Here is a 26457-nt window from a genome sequence, read left to right on the forward strand (position 1 = left end):
AGTTAATATAATATAAATAATTAAAAGAAATTGAATAAAATAGCAAAAAGACAGTTTTGTTTAAAGGAGGTTAGTTAATGAAGGACAAAAAATTTAAATAATTTTTCTAAGGGTATTCACACTTTTAATATATTATAAATTATACATATAGATATAAATTAAAGATTTAAAGATAAAAGATAAAGATTAAAGATTTACTCACTGTAACTTGAATTTAGGTAAAGAAAAGTTTAAATAAAGAGCAAAAACACAAAGATATTCATTTTTTAATATTATATTAATATTCAAAAGTGAATTTATATCTAACCACCACCAGCTTAATTGGCAGAGTATAGACAGCAAATAAATTACAGATTAACCAATTTACTAATAGCGTTTGTACATCAATAATAACATCATCCGAGCACTTTCAATTCCATATTCTATAGGCCTAAGTGATCGACAAGCTTTCAAATTTATTTCGAAAATTCACTTAAACCCCTTAACTAAAGTCTATACCTATCAGATCCCTAACCCATCTGAATTTTAATCCAATCAGACTTTTTTTGCCTAATCAGCAACAAGCATAGAGTGTGTGTAATACACTCACCTGACGTGACAAAAATGACCAATTAAAAGGTGACGCATGGCATTAAATTCAAAAATTTAAAAAAAAATTATGACTAATTAAATTATAATTAAAAAGGAGTTATAACTTTTTTTTTAGAAAAAAAAAAAAGACACCCATCCCTGCCCCCCCCCCCCCTTCCTTCTTCATCTTTGCCTTTCTTTTTTAATCGAAGTACAACTAAGAAAGTTGTGAATTAATCGAGGTTGACGGCCAAGTTATGAATTAATGAAAGAAAAAAGAAAGTTGCCATTAGCTTAAAAGTAATAGTTATAGTCGAAAATCGTCATAGAAATTCTTCAAGCTTCCACCTCCAACGGTGTTGGCTTTGGAATTTCAGCTTTTGCTACTCTTTCGTTTGATTGAGCAGACCAAACAAATTAAATTTTTCAACTAAGAAATTGATTTTTGAAAAGAAAGTTAAAGTTGAATTAAGAAATTGGAAGATGCGGCTTCCACTGCTTTTCTCTTTATTTTTGTAATTGAAAATTGTTGAACAAAGAACAAGTGGTTTGTTGGATTCTTTGTGAGCAGAAAAAAAGTAGAAAATGTCGCATTAAGGAGTAGTACTCTAAGTCATACGGAGGTGTATTAGCAATATTGTTAAGAATTAAAAAATAAAAAAAATAGAGATGAATGGTGTGTTTGGTATGATGGAAAATGTTTTCTCAAAAATATTTTCCTATTTTCTCTTGTTTGGTTGCAATAAAATGTTTAGAAAATATTTTCCACAACAGCTCATTTTCCTCAATTTGAGGAAAAATGACTTTCCTTAGGGCCAAGGGAAGTCATTTTCCAGAAAATGACAAATGTGACTTATGACCCTATCTCAACCCTTTTTCCTCATCCCAACAACACTCATATTCACATGACTCAAAAAATTCATATTTCTCAAAAATTTATATTTCTCGAAAATATCTTTCATTGTGTTTTGCTTCAATTTTTTACTGCTTGAAATTAAAAATATTAAAGCCCGAATTTTTTTCATTTTCAATGTTCGTTGAATGTATTGTTATTTTCATATGCATAGAGGAAGACTTACCTATGTTAGTTTTGCTAATTGCATATTTTATTTTGTCATCGATGTAACTTGTTTCACGAGGTTGAATAAGCTTATCGTTCCGTTATATTTCTATTGATTATAGTATCTTGAGATTGTCCTGACAAAATATTGAAAAATGTCTCTATATTTGCTAATTAGTAGTTGCTTAAATTTAGTGATTGTAATATTTTAGTATTCGATATTGATATTATTTGTTATGTTTAAATTAGTTCTTACAAATTGTTGAGTTGCTAGAAGTACTGATATACTAGTTAACAGTTAATAGTATTTTCTAAAAAAATATTTTTTCACTCACCAATCAAATACTAGAAAATATTTTTCTAAAAAATAGTCTCTACTCACCAACCAAATACCATAAAATATTTTTCAGTCACCAACCAAATATGAGAAAATAAGTGAAAAACTAACGTATTTTCCAGGAAAACATTTTCCAAGAAAATATTTTCCGTCATACCAAACACACCCGAAGAAGAAGGTGGTTGGGGCTGGGGGCTTGGAGGGGGGGGGGGAGGGGGACGAAGGAGAGGCTGGAGGAAGGGGGACTGCTTTTGCTTATTTTTTTTATTAAAATTAAAATTTGTTATTATTATAAATGTATTAAATAAGTTAGAAATGTGATTTAAAAAAAAAATTGAGACTCTATTCATGCGCACACTCTCCTTGTCAAATCAATATTTTGTGTCTGATAGGTACAAGATTTAATTGAGGGATTTAAGTGAATTTTCAAAATAAATTTGAGTGTCTGTCGATGACTTAGGCCAATATTCTATATATTAGAAGAGTCACTTCAACATAGCAGTTTAGTGGCATTAAAAATTAATTTGAGGGGATTAAAGCCCTTTTGCAAAATTATCTTGCTTAGAAAAATTTATCTTTTACTTTTTATTGTTTGGACTTTGTCAAAAGCTTTAAAAAATACCCATTTTTTTTTATTTAATTACACACATACCATGCACAAGTTTCCATCGAAAAATATGGTGGGACCATAACTTTTTAGTTTGCCACAAATGGTGTACAGTACGTGCCCCTTGCCTATTTCCCAAATTTGATTGGTGCTATTAATTAGATCTATATACAATTGTTTAAATAAAATATATTTAAGTAAATAAGTTTTGTTCTTTATTCAAATTTTATTCATTTTTTTTTATTGTTTATTTCAGTAAATTAAGAAAATTTCTTACTTTTGTTTGATAAGTGCTATTTTTATGAAATACTAATAACCAAATTTAAATTTGAAAGTATACTTAATAAAGTTAATTTATTTTCCATATAATCTTTCATCTATTTTCATTTCTATTTTTCAAATTTGTTTGGTTTATTATTATTTTTAGATCTATATAAATTGCTTAAACCTAATATATTTAAGCAAATTAATGAGATAATAATTCATAATAGTTTATCATGATTAATATACTTAATAAAAGTAAATAAATTTTATTCTTTATTTAGATTTTATATTAAAAATAATTTTTTTTACTTGTTTATTTAGTAAATTAAGAAATTTTTTTATTGCTGATACTAATAATCATATTTTAATTTTAAAGTATACTTAATAAAGTTAATTTAGTAAAAGAAATTTTAAATAAATAATTTCTTACCAAAGAAAAAGAAATGAAAGAAAAATACCTAATAAGATTTTACTTTTGCGAGGATAAACATAATTCATTATTACATAACTTTTGTAATTAGATAGTATTGTATATATGTGGTTTTATGATTTAGAGATATGTGTGATATAAAAGCAACTTATCGATACTGATAGTTCCCTTGTTATTTATGTTTTTTCAAATAACCCAACTGTATCGTTTTGAATTTGTTGTTTTTTCGCATATCGAGACGTGTTTTGTCAATATTTTGTTGATTCTGTTTTGTTTATATTGCTTTTTTTATAAAATATTATTAATTTTTTAATGCTTAAATGACCATAATAATTAATTAGGAGTATATATATAAAAAAAATTGATTGAAGGTCAAAATTTTAACAATGCAACATAAATTGGGATGAGAAGAGCATTCATATCTTATTGAAAAATTATAAATCGCATAATTAGCAACTTAAAAAAATTAAAAGATACAAAATATTTGACTAACTATCGAAATTATCTCAGTATTACTTAAATTGAAATAGAAGAAAGAGTATTATAAATTACAATAATTAAGAATTTAAATTATTTTAACGATTGATTATGTAAATTCTATTTAGGTTGCATAAATTAAGGTAAAAAAATAATATATATTGAGCCCGTGTTAGTACGGGCGATCGATATCTAGTTTGTTTATATATGTACATATATAAGTTGACAATATTGTTTTCATACAAGTATTCTTCGCACCAAAAATTATTCTTTTAATGTGACAGTCAACATGATTTCTGCAGATTAATTTGAAGATCTAATAGAATTTTCAAAAGAAAATTACAAGTAAAACTTCAAAAATAATATATTAATTTTTTCATATATCTTTAATCAAAAATTTTGAGTTCGAGCCTGAATATGGAGAAAATCTTATTTAGAGCTCCACCTAGAATGTACCCTACAATGCATAATCTAAATTAACTGAGGGGATATTTACCAAACATGGAATGGGAAATCAATTTTGTTTCTCATATGCATAGTAATTAACTTTACTATTGTTAGTTAAACTATAACATAAATTCATTAATACTATATATTAGCAGCTCAGTCATGGTACATCAATGTAGTTCGATGCAAGCACTAAATGGAAATACTTTTCCATTTCAAAAAATAGTTGTTTTTTGTTGACTTGAAAATTTCCTTAATAAAATATTTATTAAAAATTTATTTTATAAAATTTAGTCTTATTAATTATGTTTTAAGAATATAAAATTTGAGTCTGCTTTTGATTTTATAAATGAACAACTAAATTAAAATAAATATTTTTAAAAAATAGACTGATTATTTTAAAACGAATTAAGTATGTTTATTTTTTTATGCTCGAAAGATATAAGTAGTTATATTGAAAATTAAGAAATGAGAAAAGCGAACAATAGGATATATTACCTGTATATTACTCTCTCCGTCCAATTTTAAATTTATTATTTGTTTTATTTTACCATTATTATTAAGGGTGCGTTTGGTATGATGGAAAGTGTTTTTTGAAAATATTTTCTATTTTTCCTCATTTTCCACCATTTGAAAGAAAATAACTTCCCTCATGGGTCAGGGGAAGTCATTTTTTAGAAAATATTGAGATGTGACTTATGAGAACTTGGAACCAAAATAAACCAAAATATGAATAAAGTGATCAAAATAAGTTACATATTTAATAAGTTATCAAAATAGGATAAACGTAATAATTTATTACGTTTTATACCCCTTTTTAACAGCTTGATAGCGGAAGTGTACAGTAAAAAAGTTTTAGTAAAACGTAGTAATAATTTATTACGTTTACAAAACTTTTTTATAAAACATAATAATTTATTACGTATTACAAATTTTTCTGTAAAACGTAATAATTTATTACGTTTACATGATTTGACATAAAAAAGTGATGTGATAGCGCACTGGGTTTTTATAAAAAAAATTATAAATTAAAACTTTATAACTTTTTTATTTTTTATAAATTAAAACTTTTTATTACAATTTATAATTATAACTTTTTATTACGTTTTTTACCAAAAAAATTAAAAAAAAATTATTATTTCATTTTGTCAAATCAAGTATCACCTAACTCACTTTTTTTGACTTTTTGTTTCATAAATCGTATTAAGAAGTTACTTTTTAATAAATAAAAAAATAAAAAATACGTAATTATAAATTTATTTTATTTCTAAATTTGATCAGATGAATGTAAAATTGTTAGTGTCACATCTCATACAAACAGACCGAATGATTAAAAATGTGTAGTTAAATATTATGTTTTAGAAAATATATTATGTTTTTAATTAGAGGGCCATACGCTCATGTAAATTTAAAATTTGGGTAGAAAAAAATATATTTTTTATTCACCAACCAAACACCATAAAATATTTTTTGAAAAATATTTTCTACTCAGCAACCAAATATAAGAAAATAAGTAAAACACCAGCTTATTTTCTATGAAAATATTTTCTAGGAAAACATTTTCCATGAAAAACATTTTCCATCGTACCAAACACATCTTAAATTTTATTCATCTTCCTACATTCTAACAACTTATAATTCATAAGAGTAATATAATAAAATTATACTTTTAATTTATTGCTTCTTTCATTTATTATTATTTGTCCACGTTTGATTTGACACACTCTTAAGAAATAATAAATATTTTTCAATGATATTTATCCATGTTATCAACAACATTTGTCCAAAAATCAATGAATAATTTACCCCTCTTGTCCATTTGAACGTTGTTATCAAATATATTCATTATTCAATGCATTTTTTAAAGCATTAAATTTATTATATTCAAATGATGATCACTTTAATTATTTATTATTTTTTATATTAATATGTGTGTCAAGTCAATAATGAACAAGTATTGTTGGAGGGAGGTAATTAAATAATTTTACTATATCGCTCCAATTATATACAAGACAAGTAAAATAGGTGCAAAATGGAAAATTTATCTCTGGAACAAATAAAGTTGGACAACTATTTTTAATATCACGACAAGCAAAGAAGTACATAGGGGAGTATTTCTTATGGTGTGTCAAGTCAAACGTTAACAAGGACAAGTAAAGATGGATGAAAGAAGTATATATAGTCCTTTTTACGGAAGAAAGAAATAAGAAAAGGGGAAGAAGAAAAGAAAGAAGGGAGTATTAATGGTGAAGATTGTATGGTAGGCAGAGGCAGATAGAAATATTGAAAGGAGATTAAGCAAGGTGCAATAAAAGGTGCGTGGGAGTGGGGATTGTTGAGAAGACGGATAGGTTTGTATGATTTAGTATTATTCTTCTACCCCATATTAACTACGAAACTTTTTCATCATTGTAAAAAACAATGTTTATCTCTTTTGACTGTCCATTTATATACTGCATGTTCTCAATCATCATGAGCCTCATTTAGGGCTGTCTCTCTGCAGAATTGTTCATAAATTTTCCTTCAACCACCTCTCTTCCCTCTGCATTTACTTTGTAGATGTTTCAGTAGAGGTCATTTTCTCTTCTATTAAGACAAGGAGTTGTTTTTCTACTAATGGTGGTGTAGTTTCTTTTTTTCTCTTTCCTTTTTTCCCACTCAAAGTTGTTTCTTCTTGGCACTGAATGAAATATGGGCAGTGTTGTTAGAATCAGGAAGAGAAAAAATTATCTACTCTTGCTTTTTTCTTTCTTCTTTCTTCTCATGTCACAAACGACATCGTCCCAAGCATATAATTTGTTGAACTATACAAAGTATAGACAAGTCAGCAATTTGAGACTTGAAAGGATTCAAAGGCACTTGGAGAAAATTAACAAGCCTCCTGTCTTGACCATTCAGGTGATACATATCCACTTTTTCTTTTTTTTTTTGTGTGTTCATGGTGCATTTCTCAAGGGACATTATAGTCATATCGTTTGATTGTATTTTTTTTCAAAAATTAAAAAATAAAAAATTTATTCAGAGCCCAGATGGAGATATTATAGATTGTGTTCATAAAAAAAAACAACCAGCTATGGATCATCCTCTTCTCAAGAATCACAAGATTCAGGTATTACTTCCTTTTCTTTCTTCCTTTTTTTTTCTTTTTGGCTTTTTGTGCTGATGATAGTACCTAAACCTAATAAATTAAAAGTGCAACTCCTATCTCCTCCCTTCTTTATGGAATGCAATGTGTGCCTAATAAGTTAAACAGTGCAACCCCTTATTCCTCCTCCTTTGTGAAATTTGTTGCTCATTTGTAGTGACTTGAGGCAAGAGGAGAAGGTGGTAGTGAAGTTAGATTCTCAGGCGGTTTGTAAGAGGGATAGTTTTAAGTATTTTGGGTCTATGATTTAGGAAAATGGAGAGATAGATGAGGATGTCTCTCACAGTATTGGGGCAGGTTGGATGAAATGGAGGTTTGCTTTTGGAATTTTATGCGATAAGAAGGTGCCCCAAGCTGAAAGGCGAATTTTATAGAGTTGCAGTCCGACCTGTTATGTTGTATGGAGCGGAGTGTTGACCGGTTAAGAAGTTTCATATTCAAAAGTTGAAGGTGGTGGAAATGAGGATGTTTCGCTGGATGTGTGGATTCACGAGGGCTGACAGGGTTAGGAACGAAATTATTCGAAAGGAGGTAAGAGTGGTGTCAGTGGAGGATAAAATGCGGGAAATGAGGTTGGGATGGTTTGATCATGTGATGAGAAGGGGCACGGATGCCCCAGTTCATAGTTGTGAGAGGTTGACCATGGATGGTTTCAAGCGGAGTAGGGATAGACTGAAGAAATACTGAAGAGAAGTGATTAGATGTGACATGGAGCTGTTGCAGTTGACTGAGGACATGACCCTGGATAGGAAGGTATGGAGGAAAAACATTAGGATAGAGGGCTAAGGGTGTGGATGAGTCGTAGTCAGTAATTAAGTGGATTTTGGTGTCCTTGGTTTGACATTGTAATTTTTTTTTGTGGATGTAGTACCTGTGTTATTTTATCCTGTTCTATGCCTTGCATGCTTTTGTATACTACCTCTTATCTTGAGTCGGGAGTCTATCGGAAACAACCTCTCTATCTCTTTTGAGCTAGTGGTATGAACTGCGTACACTCTATCCTCTCCAGACCCCATTATGTAGGAATATATTGAGTTTGTTGTTGTTGTTGCTCATTTGTAGTGAATAACATTATATTGAGGTAGGTTTCATATATTGTTGCAAGAGTTTTAGGAGGAAATGATCTTTTGCAAGCCATTACAATGTTAATAGAAGAAAATAATCTTATAAAAACGATTCATTTATCAGCATTCTACTTAAAAAGATCATATAATTAAAAATAACATTTATAATGAGCCTATAAACCCGATCCCTGGGCCTTTAGCGTTATCCTTCAAAGAATAAAATCAAACTGTATGAAAGCTTCCTTTTTATTGAAAAAAAATTAAGTAAACAATAAGATAGCTGGAAAAAAATGTGGTGCAATAATAAGCCTTTCAACTACCAACCACCCTTACTTTCACTTTAGTTTTTCTTTTCTTTTCTTTTACTCAGAAGCAACAAGTTATTAAATCATCATTAAGATTTTTAACTTTAAATCATTGCAATGTAAGTACAGAAAGTTCCACCAGAGATTCCAAAGCTGAAAAAGTCGGTGAAAACAGACACCATCATGAGTCGACACGTCGTAAGTAACAATAGCAAAAGTGCAGTAGATTGGCAACTGTGGCACCAAAATGGGCAGCGCTGCCCTAAAGGTACCGTTCCGATACGGCGGAGTGAGGTGCATGATGTGCTCAGAGCAAAGTCTTTGTATGATTTCGGCAAGAAAAAACGCCATGGATTACCTCTCGCTCGCCGTTTTGATGCTCCTGATGTTGTTAGTGGCAATGGCCATGAGGTATATACTACGTATCTTCACTATTTTTTCAAATCTTATCTTCACATTTTTTTTCACTTTTTGTTTTCTATCTATGGAGGTGGGGGTGCGTGGGTCATTTTTTATCTGTCTCAGTGATAAATAAAACTAGTCTGGGCTATTTAGATGTGATCTTATTTTTAAAATATGAAAGTAGGGTTGAGAATCGATTATTTTTCTCTTAGAGATTAATTAGTGTTTGAAAATTTAGATATTCTACAGCTTAATATTTTAATTAGTCAACTTGTTTTATTTTAAATTTTGATGTCAAATGATTTGGAAAAGATACTCTAGTGTGTGACTCATACGGTCAATGAAGTTTGTTTTTTTTTTTTTAAAAAAAAAAACTTGAGAAATTAATATTTAAATTTCAATAGAAAAACAAACAATACTAGTAAGTGTTACATTTTAATGAAAAACTTTAAAATGTATGAAGGTTGATTACTCTTGATTATACATTTAGCTTGATGGAATTTAGTTTGTTTTGATGATTAAAAATAAATAACATTATACTGTTAATTACAATGTAACTACCCAAATTAAATTTACATACATATTACAAAATGCCAGTCTCTAGAGCTGTAAATCAAAATATGCTAGTTAGGTTCGTACAGGAAAAGAATTGCTTGAGATAAAGAAACCCACAACGAACTTAATATATTAGGGATTTGTTATAGTACTTAAGTAGCTAGTAATTTGAAGAAGATGGAATTATAGAAGCCGCCTTACAATAAAGAACAATGTACTACTTTACCTTGGTAGATAATTCATTAATGAATGCCCTCATGGTCATTACTCTGGTAGTTGTAAGGTGTAAATGTCCCAATCCCAACTTGGTGAAATTAAAATATGAGTATCAATTTAAATAAAGTAATTAATAAACCATTATCAGTGTTTAAACAAGTAATACATCTGTTGCATTTATTACTACGTATTCGTTTCCATAGGGACTTTTTTACTCGTCAACAGTTTTGGCATGTGGGATGACAATCTTAGCATCATTTCCTAATATGCTAGCTGTTTCTCTACAAATTAATTATCCAAGTTCCACTTTCTTTCTTGTATTCCATATATATTACTTCCTCCCTTTCAAAAGGAATGAACTATTTTTCTTTTTAATCTGTTAATAAAAGAATGAACCTTTTCTTTTTTGACAATACTTTAATTTCAACTTTACACATGTTATATTTAGGACCACAAGATTAAAGGATATTTTGGTACATTTGATACAACTTTAATTTAAGGACATAAGATTCAAAAGTCTTCTTTATTTTCTTAAATTTTGTACCAAGTCAAAGTAGGTCATTCTTTTTTAAACGGATGGAGTAGCAATTATAATTATAGATGCATGCGTATAATTTACAAATAATCATGAATGGCCCCCTACTTGATCTTGTCTTACTCAAAGTCTACTTGTTTAAAGTGTGCTGTCTAAAATGTATATTTTCATTAAAGTTTTATGTTACTAATTAACAAGACTACTACTATTGTAATTAAGGAAAATTTAAAAATAATTTGTATGGTGTAGCACGCAATAGCATACACGGGAGGGTCGGAAGAGATATATGGCGCAAAAGCAACCATAAACGTGTGGGAGCCATCAATAGAAGTGGTGAATGAGTTCAGTCTCTCTCAGATTTGGGTTCTGTCTGGATCTTTTGACGGCTCTGATCTTAACAGCATTGAAGCTGGCTGGCAGGTACAGTAAACATTACACATCCACAAAATACTAACAATAAATTCTATTTAATCTTATTAGTAAGTGGAGTATTTGTTATTCATTGAGAAATATATTTGAATTACTAAAGCTTTGATTCTTTTCTACTAGTCAGGTTAGTCCGGAGCTGTATGGTGACAGCAGACCTAGATTATTTACATATTGGACGGTGAGCTTTCTCTCCCTTCCTTCCTTTACCCCTTTATTCTTATTTTTAATGACAAAATTAAATTCCTATCATGGATTTTATAATTTATTGTAATATATGTGTGGGCGCTCCAATTTTATCAAATTTAAATCTGTACAAAATTTGGATTATATTAAATTTAAAATATATTAGTCCCAAATAAATACTGCGGATTAATATAAGCATAAATAACATAAATACCAATCCTTTTGAAAGTAATTACACTCTCTCCCACTTTTTTAATTACTTTACCCTCTATCCCTATTAATATACATAACATAGCCGACGTATACATAGCATTCTGTGTATATGTTGGAATTTTTGTAATATGTTTAGGGAGTTAAATTTTTGAAAGCATAAGTTGTGTATTTGTGTAATTTTTAGTTAATATAATTGGATTAATTATTTAAGTCCAAACATACATGTGTTTAATTAAAGTCCAATTTTTATTGGGCTAGCCCATTGATTTGGGCTACAAATGATGAACCCACTTTAATAAGCTCAAGATATTGTCATATTCTAGAGACCCAAATAAGCTCCACGTGTCAAATGACATGGCATGTCAAGTCAAGTGAAGAAGCCAATAGGACCATTCCACATGTCACAATGATGCAGCATGCCCATAAAAAGGCATCACATCACTTAAATCTGATCAGTCAAAGGAAGTTCATATTCATCATGACTCTTCATTTCTTACAACTATAAATAGGGGTCTCATAATTCAGAAAAGAACCCCTAAGCTCTAACAAGTAGCAAGAGAAAGCCCATGGATCAAACGCCACAATTTCTCTAAAAAGCTCAAGCATTCAAATTAAGTTCATCAAGATTCAAGATCAAGACCGCAATATTCAAGAACAAGCTCAAAAGCCCTTGAATTCATGCATAAGTCAAGATCAAGTCTCTCAAATCAACAAATCAAGTTTAAATTCAAGATTAAGCTTTAAGCCCTTGAATTTATATTTGAAAAGGCGAATCAGAGGATTCATAGAGATTGTAATACTCGCATTGAAATCAATAAATTGATTGTTGCAATATATTTTTCTTGTCTCAAATTATTTATTTTTCGGTCGCGAGAATTTTATTATCCAACAAATTCTGGCACGCCCAGTGGGACAATCTCTACCCCTCATCTCAACCTTTTCAGTGGCAAAGTTCAACAACACTGAAATGACTTTCAAGAAGGTCAACCCTCAATCAACTGCTTCCAAGGCTGCTGACTCAAAGTTCTCTGCTGAAGTAGAGAACATCCTTGGTGTTACTTTCGAAAGCTTAGGAGCTGTCACGAGGAGCAAGGCAGGCTTGCTAGGACAACAAACACATCTAGTGTTGTCCACACCAACTCCAGTTTTTGAATCTTCAACCCCAAGAGAAACAGAGTCCAATCCAAGTGTTTCGGAAGGAGAAAGCTGTATGGCAGAATCACTTAAGAAGACTCTAGCTCTACTTGAGAATTTTGGTTCCAAATACTCAAGCGCAAAGAGCGATGATCGTTCAACCAACTTATCATCTCTGACTACACCGCATAAGTTGAGTACTTCAAAAACCAACTTATACGATAATCCATGCTATTCTCCAATATCTTTAGTGATTATGCAAGCAATGGTGATTGATGCCTCGTCTATGGAGGAGCAGCTTGCGAATCTGGCTAAGGCAATTGAAGGCCTGACCAAGTATGTTCAGAATCCAGATGCTCGAATTGATAAAATAGTAGATAGGATGGAAGACCTGATAGACGGAGAGTCTAGTCATGCACATGGAAAAGCTCCAGAGGATCACAAGACAGAACATCTTGTGAAGCAAATACCATCGACTAAAGAGGTACGAGTTTCTTCTGAGGGGATCATCCCGATTGAGCAATTGAAGGAATTCATTGAAGGGACCCTCAAAGACAAGTATGATGTTGTCTCTAAGTCTTCCCTTATGTATGCCAAGCCCTACACTGCGAGGATAGATAGCCTCAAAATGTCTGCTGGCTATCAACCCCCCAAATTTCAATAATTTAAGGGCAAAGGGAACCCAAAACAGTATGTCACCCACTTTGTTGAGACATGTAATAATGCTGAAACTCACGGTGACTATGTTGTCAAACAGTTTGTTCGTTCCCTAAAGAGAAACGTCTTTGATTGGTACACGAACCTTGAGGCTAACTCTATGGATAGTTGGGAGCAGTTGGAGCACGAGTTCCTAAATCGCTTTTATAGCACAAGGTGTACAGTGCGCATGGTAGAGCTCACGAATACTCGGCAAAGAAAGGATGAACCAGTCATTGAAAGGATGAACCAGTCATTGACTTCATCAATCGATGGAGAAATGCTAGCCTAAACTGCAAAGATAGGCTCAGTGAAGTTTCTGCAATAGTTATGTGCGTCCAAGGAATGCACTGGGAACTTCTCTACATTTTGCAAGGCATTAAGCCTAAATCCTTTGAAGAGCAAGCTACCCGTACTCACATTTAAATTTAAATCCGTACAAAATTCAGATTATATTAAATTTAAAATATATTAGTCCCAAATAAATATTGCGGATTAATATAATTGGATTAATTATTTAAGTCCAAACATACATGGGTTTAATTAAAGTCCAATTTTTATTGGGCTAGCCCATTGATTTGGGCTACTAATAATGAGTCCACTTTAATAAGCCCAAGATATTTTCATATTCTAGAGGCCCAAATAAGCTCCACATGTCAAATGACGTGCCATGCCAAGTCAAGTGAAGGAGCCAATAGGACCATGTCACATATCAAAATGATGCAGCAGATCCATAAAAAGGTGTCACATCACTTAAATCTGATTGGTCAAAGGAAGTTCATATTCATCTTGACTCTTCCTTTCCTACAACTATAAATAGGGGTCAGAACTCTAACAAGTAGCAAGAGAAAGCTCGTGGATTAAACACCACACTTTCTCTAAAAAGCTCAAGCATTCAAATCAAATTCATCAAGATTCAAGATCAAGACCGCAATATTCAAGAATAAGCTCAAAAGCCCTTGAATCCAAGCACAAGTCAAGATCAAGTCTGTCAAATCAACAAATCAAGTTTAAATTCAAGATCAAGCTTTAAGCCCTTGAATTTATATTTGAAAAGACGAATCAGAGGATTCTTACAGATTGTAACACTCGCATTGAAATTAATAAATTGATTATTGCAATATATTTTTCTTGTCTCGAATTATTTATTTTTTGACCGCGAGAATTTTACTGTCCAATAATATGTTTTGCCTTCTATTGTTAAATACATACATACTATATCATTCTATATGTAAAAAGTGTTATTCCCCGTTTCCCACCACTCTAAATCATGTGAATAGTTGCAGTGTTGGTTTACTTAGTTGGTAGATCCCCCCTCTTTTTGTTTTGTTTCTCAATATTCAATTTCAACTCCAACTAAATTTCAATTTGTGCATGCAAGTTCTACATTTGAAGTAAAACACTCCCTAATAAAGGTGATTTCGTATTCAGGGAATTCAAACTCGAGACATCTAATTAAGGATGAACGAATACTTATCACACCATCACAATCCTTATGGATCAAAGAAAAATAGTATATATAAAAATAATATATTTAATGTAATTTCACAAATAAAGTCTAAAAAAAATAAACTAAATACAAATTTTACTTCACGTTAATGAGGTAGTATAGTGTTTCAGGACAATATACTCCTAAGTAGAAATTTTTCCAATGGACCTTAATAATGCTACATCAAATTGGAAAATTAGAACGATATTAATACGATTGTAATTGTTGTGGAAATGACCTCTATTAAATAAATGCATTGCTTTGGCTTGGGGCACAAACTTCATAGCTAGATTCATTTATTTATGTTAACTTATTTATTTTCTTGTCCTATCTCAGTTTATTGAGGAATATTTAATTTTGTAGTTTTTATATAGTCATTTTTAATGTTTTTACAAAAATATTTTACTTTTATAAATAAAATTAAAAGATTTTATTTTATATTTAAGAGATGTAAAAAATTATTTTATTTTATTTAATTTTTAAATGGTCTGTAGAGATCATTTCCTTTTTTTTTTAGTAAGGCTATGTAATGATTTCAAATTACCTTATTAGTTTTAAATGGGGAAGAGTGGGATATTCTTGGTTGAGGGGGCATGACACTATATTATATTAAGTCAAAATGGTCTATTCAACCTTTGTACTAATTTAAGATTATAAAGTGGATATTTTTAGTTAGCTCTTTTGTCATGTAAATTTTTAATCATCAAAACACAAGATGTTAAACTTCTCCTATTATATGTGTAATTGAGTATTCGCTCGAAAATAAATGACATATCATATTAACGTCATATAAATTAATGTCATATAATAATTATCTTTATTAATTATTTTGAAAAAAATTATTAAGCAACAATATTAAATAAAAAACATAAAAATAAATTTAAAAATTATTTTTTAAAATAAAATCCATATATCTCATCTTCCTCCGCCTCCCAAAACCCAAAATCATTGACACCACCATCACAACCATCTCCACCTCCCAAACCCACAGCCACAGACACCGCCATCTCCCCCCCCTCTCTCTCTCGCCATTTTTTTTTCCTTTCTTCTCGTTCACAAAATAATTAGAACAACAATTAATACACCACATATCCATTAATAATATCAAAAAAATCTACCTCCAATTTCATCTTTCCTGTTTCGAATTAATACTGCATTTGTTGTCGGTCGACGAACTAATGTTGCCCCTCACCCTCTAATCCTCCTCCCCTCCCTTTTTCTTCCTCCACCAACACCATGAACAACAAAGAGTTACAATATTGTCCTCCAAAATGGCCACCAAACAAGTGCCAAACAACAAGCAACAATACATAAACCACAACACCAAACACTAGAGAAATAAAGGAGTAAAAGCACAAAAAATATGAAGAACAGGAGCTACAGGCCGCCAAATTAAGCTCCTTTAGTTCCTAGTCAAATATTGGTATGAGAGGAACAAGCAGTTCAAAAATCAGCTCAATTGGACAAGAAACGAAGCGGGAATCGTAATTTGAAGTTGACAGCTGTGATTGAAATTTAAGTGCGAAAATCATCTTTATTTTTCTCTCTTTGGCTGCTGAAAACTCTCTTTTTGTGATGGTGAATAAGACCTAAAAAGATCAATATATATTCCCCATAGTAATGGGCCTATGGGCAAAAGTGGGTTGGTCCAAATTGAGCTTCATTTTATCTACATAGGAAGGGACAAAGGCCCATGACCTAACAATTCTCCCCCTCCCGACTATGTGGAGGAGACCGCCATCCCGACAATCATGCAACAATCTTCAAACTTCCCTCTTGGCAAAGCTTTAGTCATCATGTAGGAACCATTATCATCCGTATGAATCTTCTCAAGTTCAAGCAACTTAGAATCCAACACATCCCGAATCCAATGGTATCTCACATCAATGTGTTTACACCGACCATGAAATATAGAATTCTTGCCAAGATGTATGGCCTTTGACTGTCGCAATGAAGTACATACCTCTCTTGAGCACAACCAAGTTCCCCCAAGAATCTCTTCATCTAAAGCAATTCTTTACAAGCTTCAACGGCAGCAATAAACTCAGCTTCTGTAGTAGATAGAGCTACACATTTTTGCAACCTAGATTGCCAAGACACAACTCCCCTTGCAAAAGTAACCAAATATCCTGAAGTAGACTTTTGAGTATCAATATCACGGCCATATCTGAATCAGTATAACCACAAATAATAGGCTTCTCTGTACCAAAACACAAACTCAGACTAGAAGTGCCACAAAAATATCTCATAATCCACTTCACAACATTCCAATGTTCTCTTCCCGGATTAGAAAGAAAACGACTAACAACACCAACAGCATGATCAATATCCGATTTTATGCAAACCATTGCATACATCAAACTACCAACAGCTGAAGCATAAGGAACTTTCTTCATATCTTCCTTCTCATCATCACTGGAAGGACACTGCTTCGTGCTCAACTTGAAGTGCATAGATAAAGGTGTACTGACAACCTTAGCCTTGTCCATATTAAGCTTTCGAAGCACTTTCTAAATATACTTCTCTTGTGATAACCACAACTTCTTGGCCTTTCTATCACGGGCAATATGCATGCCAAGAATCTGCTTTACTGGTCCTAAGTCTTTCATAGAAAAAGACTTACTCAACTCTTGCTTCAACTTTTGAATCCTGCAAGCATTATGACCAACAACAAGCATGTCATCAACATAAAGCAACACAATAATAAAGTCACCATCAGAGAATTTTTGCACAAAAACACAATGGTCGAAAGTAGTCTTCTTGGAGCCCTGCTGACTCATAAAGAAACCAAACTTCCTGTACCAATGCCTAGGAGCTTGTTTCAAACCATACAAGCTCTTCTTCAATTTGCAAACATAATTCTCTTTTCCCTTGAGTTTAAAACCTTCCAGTTGCTCCATATAAATTTCTTCTTCTAAGTCACCATGGAGAAAAACAGTTTTAACATCTATTTGCTCAACCTCTAAATCTAGACTTGTAGCTAAGCCTAGAACCACACGAATGGATGACATCTTTACAATTGGATAAAATATCTCATCAAAATCAACTCCCTTTTTCTGGTTAAATCCCTTCAAAACCAATCTAGTTTTGTACCGTGGAATTGGATTACCATCTTCATGCTTCACCCGAAAAACCCACCTATTTTTATAAGCTTTTCTGTCTTTAGCCAGCTTAACCAAATCAAAGGTATGATTATCTTGCAAAGATTTAGTTTCATATTCTATAGCATCAAACCACTTTTCTTTTTCTTCACTTTCTATGGCCTCATCAAGACTCTCAGGTTCTCTTCCGTCAGTTAAGAGTACATACTCACTGGGAGAATAACTAGATGAAGGTATTCTCTCTCTTGTAGATCGTCTTAGAGAACTCTCTGGAATATCAACAATTGGTTGCTGATCAACCATATCAACTTGCACCGGAGCATCAACAACTTCTTGCTGGTCATTCTGAACATGATCATCATCTTCATTATCAACTTAATTTTCATCATCATAAAGATTTTCTTTAGGAGCAGTAGTCAAAGTAACTGGATCAACATCAACTAGGCTCTCACTACTCTAAGAATCAACCTTCTCAGCTTTGTCAAAATATTCAATTGTTTGGTCTTCAAAGAACACAACATCGAGGTTTCTACCAAGTTTCTTCTCAACTGGATCATAGAAACGATAGCCAAATCCATCTTGACCATAACCAATGAAGATACACTATCTAGTTTTAACATCCAACTTTGACCTTTCATCCTTAGGAACATGAATAGAAGATTTACACCCAAAGACTCTAAGATGATCATAAGAAACATTCTTACCAGACCAAACTCTATCAGGGACATCACCATTCAAAGCAACAGTAGAAGATAAATTGATAATATAAACAGCCGTATTAAATGCTTCTGCCCAAAAGAAATCTGGCAGCTTAGCATCTGAAAGCATACATCTAACCCTTTCAACTAGTGTTCTGTTCATCCTCCCTGCTAAGACATTCAACTGAGGAGTCTTTGAAAGATTTTTCTGATGCGAATACCCTGCTCTCTGCAATATCTATCAAAAGGACCAATATACTCACCACCATTATCTGAATGGATGCATTTCAATTTCTTCCCTGTCTGTCTTTCAACCAAGGCCTGAAAATTCTTGAACACATTAAGTACTTGATCCTTGGACTTCAAAGAAAATACCCAAAGTTTGCGAGAATGATCATCAATAAAAGTCACAAAGTAAAGTGCACCACCATGATACCTTACTTTCAAAGGACCGCACAAATCAAAATGCACCAACTCCAGCAAATTGAGATTTCTTGAAGGCGGATGACTCTAAAAAGAAACTCTTTTCTGTTTACCGGCTAAGCAATGAACACACTTTTTCAACTTTGCTTGTTTTATTCTAGATAGCAAATTTTTCGTAGCCAAACTATCAATTCCCTTCTCACTCATATGACTCAACCTTCTATGCTACAACTCTGATGAAGTATCATTCTCCACCAAGTTTATCAAGCCTCTAGAAGTAGAGCCTTGAAATACGTACAAGTTAGACAACTTGTCACCTCGAGCCACAATTATCGAACCTCTAGTAAGCTTCCACTGGCCAACACCAAGGGTATTAACATAACCATCATCATCAAGACTTCCTATAGAAATCAAATTCAGGAGAACATCTTGAGCATGCTTGATATTATTGAGAACTAGTTTGGAAATATTGTTACTTTTCAAACAAACAGTGTCAATGCCAAGTACTTTAACTTCATCATTATTGCCCATTTTCAATATCCCAAAATTACCTGGAGTATAAGAAGAAAATAATTCCTTCTTTGGCGTAACATGAGAAGTAGCACTATAATCCACAAACCAGCTAGACTCATCACGAACAAGATTAATGGCATTCTCACCACAAGCAACAAGAAGATCATTATTAGAAACAACAGCAACACAATTTTCATTATTTCTTTCTTTCTTTACCGTCTTATATCTCTCTTATGCTTGTAATAATATTTTATGATACGCCCCTTTTTGTTGCAATAGTCACATGTAACATTCTTGAATTTGGACCTTGACTTGCTTCTACTTTTATCTCTGTCATTTGAATCTCTGGACTTGTTTCTCCCCCTCTCTTTAGTAATCAAAAAATCAAAGTGTGAAGATGAAGAAGATGAGGCCTGAGATCTTCTTCTCATCTCTTCATTCAAGACACTACTCTTAACATATTCCATAGTTACAATACCACCGGGATCAGAATTAGTCAAAGAAACTCGAATATTTTTCCAAGAGTTAGGTAGAGTATTAAGAAGCCAAAGTTCTTGAATCGAACTTTACACCCATTCCGGACAGTTGATCAAGGACACCCTGAAAATCATTTATATGATCAGAAATAGGACTGTCCTCTTTATACCTGATATTCATCAATTGCTTAAGCAGGAACAACTTGTTATTGCCAGTTTTTGAAACATAAAGTGTCTTGAGCTTGTTCCACAAACTTCTAGCATATGTCTCATTCAGAATATGATTTCTAACATTATCTTCAACCCATTGTCTGATATAGCCACAAATCTGTAAGTGCTCAAATTCCCAATCCTCATCTGTCATGGATTCAGATTTAGTAGATGCAAACATAGGTAGATGCATTTTCTTGACAAATTGAAGATCTTTCATCTTGCCTTTCCAAGTATGATAGTTACTACCATTCAAACACACTATCTTGCTCATATTTGCCTTCATCATTCAAATCGACAATCAACAACAACCAACTCTCTTCTACCACTTGTTAGGAAAGACGGACACACAATCAAAGAGCCCGACAGGGTAGCAGCGGAAAATACCCAAGACTAAACTTTCCGTTTCAACTTGAACCAAGAGGAGACAAATAAATCCAAGAAAAATAGAGTTATATACAACAAATAACTCAACCAAATAAAACAAGACAAGAATAAAGGCAATCACACGAGACACAATATTTACGTGGAAAATCCTTCAGTGTGAAGAGTGAAAAACTATGGGACCAAAACTTCCACTATAATCACCAAAGAGTTACAATATTGTCCTCCAAAATGACCACCAAAAAAGTGTCAAACAACAAGAAATAATACATAAACCACAATACTAAACACTAGAGAAATAAAGGAGTGAAAGCATAAAAAATGCAGCTACTGTTCGGGAATGAATAACAGGAGCTACAGGCCACCCAATCAAGCTCTGTCAGTTCTTAATCAAATATTGAGATGAGAGGAACAATCAGTCCAAAAATTAGCTCAATCCGACAAGAAATGAAGCGGGAATCGCAATTTAAAGTTGACAGCTGTGGCTGAAATTTAGGTGCAAAAATCAACTTTGTTTTTCTCTCTATGGCTGCTGAAAACTCTCTTTTTGTGATGGTGAATAAGACCTAAAAAGATCAATATATATGCCCCATAGTAATGGGCCTAAGGGCAAAAGTGGATTGGTTCAAATTGAACTTCACTTTATCTACGTAGGAAGGGAAAAAGGCCCATGACCCAACAGAGGGGATATCAAAAGAATGAGCAAATATTAAAGGGGCTGAATTCAATGGCATAAAAATAAAACTTAAAGAGCACTAGAATAGTAACAAAGTGAAAAAGAGGAGGCGGAAATAAGGGTGTGTATCGGTCGGTTCAGTTCAGTTTTATGTGTTATTGGTCAGTTTATCGGTTTTCGATTTTTAAATATGTAAAATTCATAACCAACTAATAAGATATTTTCTTATCGGTGTTGGTTTATCGATTTTTGGTCCTTAACGGTTCGATTTTTGGTTTAACCAATAAGAAAATATTTATAAAATAGAAATAATAACAACTAACATAAAAAAACGAAATTTTAGTTACCTCCAAAATTCTACGCAATGCATTTTAGTTTACAAGAATTTTCAAACTTGAACTGAATGTTAGTTAGAAAAAAAAATTCGAATTGTTGGAAGCTATAAATGCCTCAAGCTTTTCAATACAATAATAGCCGAACTTTATATTGTGCCTTTGTTGCCCTTAATAGGTTAATACTTTGTGAATCACTGAATTATGAATAAGTTGTGCGTATAATATATATATATATATATATATATATATATATATATATATATATATATATATACACATATATATCTATCTGTCTATCTCTCTCTGTCTGTCTATTTGTCTACCTGTCTATCTATCGATCTATCTAGAGAGAGATTTATATATATAACATAAATAGGGATAAAACAATAACTTAGTGTATTCTTATTGGGTTATCGGTTTAATCGATAACTCAATAAGCTAAAATCGAAACCGAATCGTTTACCCAATAAATTTTTTTATAAAACCAATAAAAAATCGTTAATCCAATAACCCAATACCGATAATCCAATAACATTTTATCAGTTCGATTTATCGATCGATTCAGTTTTTACACGCTAGGAGAAGGCTTAGACGCGCATGATATATCATGTCAAATACATGTTAAGCCTGCATTTAAAGAGCACTTCATCCATGACTACTCAATTCCCACAGCTAGACTGGTGTAAATGGTAAGTGGTCCAAGAAAAAAGACGGATGAAAATGAAGAGGAAACATTTTTTCTTTTCCATATATCCTTTTTTATCCGCCTTCTTTTACTCGACTACAACTTCCCTATTTTGTTATGTTATTTATTACACAAATAAATAGATTAACAAATTAACAGTTTTTCAATTCACTTTTACTTGTTTACATTATTTTTTTCTTAATAAATAATTAATAAAGTGTGCATTTAACCATAATACTCATATTAATTGGTTTATAGTCATAAGTCATGAAAATTGTTTATAGTCATGATTCATGGAAATAGTTTGAAATCTTTTTATCCTTAGTATGCTAAAGATTTAGTGGATAAAATAAAAATAAAAATTCATTCTTAATATATGAACAAACAAAAGTTAACGGATGAAGCAAATGTAAAAGCATGGTGAACTTTGGTGTGAAATAACATTAACTACATCGAAAGGCCCCATTCATAAAAATCTGAACCATCTTTCCTGGCGCAATGCATGCTAAATATTTAATACCTTTTCCTCACAAAGTTGTTGATTAATTAATGATGACAGCAACAATGAACACAAGTGGAAAGTGAGAAGGAAGTAGCATCAACCATATCATGATTTGACTAATACTCTATTTCAAAATAAGTTTGTTTTTTCTCCTGTATTATAAGTCACAATGAAACCGTAGAAGAAAGGTCATCATCCACATGTTTGATTCGTCAACTTTAATCGTAATTTTATTATATTATTTTTAATTAATTATTATAAATTATTTATATATTATAAAATTAATAATATTTAATTAAAAAAGTAAAATAGTCATTTATAACATGTCTACTTTAACTGCTTCAATCGTAATTTTATTAAATCATCTCTAATTAATTATTATAAGCCATCTAAATATTAAAAATTAATAATATTTAATCAAAAAAAGTAAAATAAAGATAAAGTAATAAATTAACTTTTGATGTTTTAAATTAACTTAACGTTTTATACGGGATCCACTTAATTTTTTTTTTCACAAGTACTTTTTATAGTAATATTCACTATATCACTTCTAAGAAGTTATTATTAGTCATTTAAGTATTAATAATAAATTATATTTAATAATAAGGATAAAATAGATATAAAATAATAAATTAAAAATGGTTAGATGAAGTACGTTGCAATAGTCTTATCCGTGTCAAAAAAGGGAATATGAGAGGTAGTACACTTGTTAAGATTTAAATGATTGGATTCAAACAAAATATTAAATACATAGTTACGAGCTAAGATCTTAATATCAAAATTTATTTTTTATTCAGTACGAATAGATGAAGCAGACAATATACAAACAAGAAAATTAGATTTTAATTTTTTAATTATTTTTTTCATTTCAATTTATATGACACCATTTAATTAAGCACGGAGTAAAAAAAATAATATGCTATTTTTAAAATTTGTAGTATAAATTAATCTTAAATTTTGTGTGATCATAAAATATTTCAATAAAAAATAAAATAAAATTATAAAAACAAATTATTTCTAAAAAATAGAAAAGTGACATTTTTTTTGAACAAATTAAAAAGCAAAATATGTCATATAAATTAAAATAAAAAAATATAAATATTGAGTCTGTGCTTACCATATAGGCGATAAGCCACTAGTTAATATAGATGATCGCTTAAGAATATAACTCATCCTAAAAAGTAAGATGCAAAATCCATCATGAAAATGTTAAAATGAACAAAAGGAGATTTAAACTATGTGGGGAAATTATATACATTTCCTATATTTTCGGTAGTTTTGTTGTTTTGCTTTTTGAGAGTCAATATAATGAAAAAATTAATCTTACAATGCTGGTTAAAATTTATGTCGTTTGATTAAAAAAAACAATTGTGATACGTATTTTGAAATGAAGGACGTATTCGTTTATGGAGGATTTTATATAATCAATTGATCATATGTAATACTATGGAATTATATATTTCTTATACCTTTTTTTTTAAAGAGCCCTTACCGTTTTCATAGTACGTACAGGGGATGCGGTCCAACTATCCTTGAATTGTGCTTAGTGAAAGAGATTAACGCAATGGATCAAATTACTTTTCTTTCAATGCACATGGTTGTGTTACAGTTAATGTCATTAACGTGTGGATGCGTCAAGAAATCAGCAGATAACAAATCCTTCTAATTAAGCTCTTGATGATAACTTAGAACTTTATGTGTTACGTTCTATGAAAAAACACACTTAAAACTATATTATATAACACTATAATTTTTTGTTAAAAGAACAGAGTGATTCCTACCAAGCAACAGGATGCTACAACCTACTATGTGCAGGATTTGTCCAAACAAATAGCAGAATAGCCATTGGTGCTGCCATTTCTCCTGTTTCTTCCGTCGAAGGAAGTCAGTATGATGTCACTATACTCATTTGGAAGGTCCCTTTTAAACCCCCTGCTTCTTTTTGCATTTTAGCCATCATTCTCTCAAAAAATAAATTAGGTAGAAACGTAATCTGGAAAATAGAATACTAATCTCGACTGTAGCCGGTCAAATTACAATAATAATTTTTTACAATCTAAAAGTGTTAATTGTTTTTGTGTATATATATGTTTAGGATCCAAAGCTAGGGAATTGGTGGATGGTGTTTGGTGATAACACACTAGTGGGTTATTGGCCCGCAGAGTTATTTACGCACTTAGCGGATCAAGCGACGATGGTGGAGTGGGGAGGAGAGGTAGTAAATTCACGGGCCAACGGAGAACATACATCCACTCAAATGGGTTCAGGCCATTTTGCTGATGATGGGTTTAGGAAAGCAAGCTATTTCAGAAATCTTGAAATTGTGGACTCTGATAATAGTCTCAGCTCAGCCCAAGACATATCAATCTTAGCTGAGAACACTGATTGCTATAATATCAAAAGTGCTTATAGCAGTGAATGGGGTACCCATTTCTATTATGGAGGCCCTGGCAGAAATCCACGCTGCAACTAATGTTATGAGGCAATGTCTCTTCCGATCACCAATTTGTTCTTTTATTATTTTACATCTTTTGTGCTATTTCCAACTTTGTTTATGCTAATTAATTTCACATTGTTTTTCTTTTTCTTGTGTCTATGTTTTGCGAGAGAAAAATAAGTACGTATTAATTAAATAAGACAAATAGCATTAAACAGCCAAGGAAATAGCAAATAATCAGTTGGAGTTATAGTGGCTACTAGTACAAAATTTGTTATCATGTTTTTGAATCTTATCATATATATATATCAACTTGTTTTTCATAGTAATTATCGCTTAGATAAGAATTACTTGTCATTTTTAATTGAATTTTTATTTTTACTTGTCATTTTTAAAATATATAAAAAAATAATTTTTTTCCTATTTTATTCGTAACATTAATTATTTATTAAGTTAGTTTATAGACATAATAATAACCATTAATTATTAGGTGTACTATGGTAATATCTATATTAGTAATTATTTTTTTAATTGACATGTTAAGTCAAAATGTAACAAGTGAAAATGAATGGAGAGAGGATCATTTGATCAGTTGGTCTTTTATACTCCCTCAACTTCAAAATAAATGAATTGTTGAGCTATTTTTCAATGTTCAAAACAAATGAATTGTTCATTTTTTAAGAGACATGTTGATTTTTTTTTTTTCAATTTTATCCTTTTATTTAATGAGGTTGTCAAGTACTTCACATTTTCAAGGAGAGCAATTTAAGGACAATTAAAATGATGATAGCGGAAAGTAACCAACAATTTATGTCATAAATATTTTTTTTAAGGGGTGTGTTATGCCCCTACCAATTTAATTATTTTGGGATGGGGGGAGTATATAACTAGTTGGGAAACGCCTGTGAAAGGCATGAGCCCAACAATATGAAATCAGATAGTAGACTTGTTTTTAAAGTATAATTAATTTCATTGCTAATAGTATAAATGAAAATAATATTTCTTTTGTCTCAATTTATTTATCACTTTTAAAATTTTATGACTTAATCAATTTTTTTTTATGATAATAATTTTTTATATATCTTTTAAATATTTTAAATTTATCAATTATCATAACTTACTGTATGTTTACTAGCTTTTAAATATGTAGATGTTATTTCAATCCAAAAATATCATGAGTTGCAATAGTAAGCAAAAGCTTGCAGGAGCATGAGAAATGTAGGTGGGATCACCAATTTGAGTAAATGAATTGCCACGGCTACAGCAGCCATCAAACATCAGGAAATTACCAAATTACCTCGTTATCTAATAGGCATGTTGAAGGAGAGCTGAGTCGATATTCTCGTGTCTTTTCTTCTTATTAGATACAGAAACAGAATTGTCAAAGTAATTGTCTGATTTCATCAGGAAATGATCAAATTGAGTCATTTTTTCCAATTTCATAAACTAGGATTCTAGT

At 31.2% G+C, this 26457-nt stretch overlaps 1 protein-coding gene across 2 annotated transcripts; it reads left to right on the forward strand.

Annotated features, from left to right (window-relative positions):
- Window positions 1-6329: 6329 nt before the first annotated feature.
- On the forward strand, window positions 6330-25147 carry LOC107849162. 2 transcript variants are annotated; one of them, XM_016693802.2, is made up of 7 exons: window positions 6330-7090; window positions 7215-7301; window positions 8836-9117; window positions 10664-10834; window positions 10968-11021; window positions 24331-24477; window positions 24657-25147. In XM_016693802.2, exons 1-7 carry the CDS (start codon window positions 6884-6886, stop codon window positions 25032-25034), a joined length of 1326 nt encoding a protein of 441 aa, XP_016549288.2. In that variant the 5' UTR covers window positions 6330-6883; the 3' UTR covers window positions 25035-25147. The 2 variants fall into 2 exon arrangements, with proteins under 2 accessions (XP_016549288.2, XP_047257821.1); XM_047401865.1 differs by lacking the exon at window positions 24331-24477 and having other exon boundaries at window positions 6349-7090.
- The last annotated feature ends 1310 nt before the right edge of the window (window positions 25148-26457 follow it).

The sequence above is a fragment of the Capsicum annuum genome, chromosome 12 (genome assembly GCF_002878395.1).
Source record: "Capsicum annuum cultivar UCD-10X-F1 chromosome 12, UCD10Xv1.1, whole genome shotgun sequence".
Classification (NCBI taxonomy): Eukaryota; Viridiplantae; Streptophyta; class Magnoliopsida; order Solanales; family Solanaceae; genus Capsicum; species Capsicum annuum.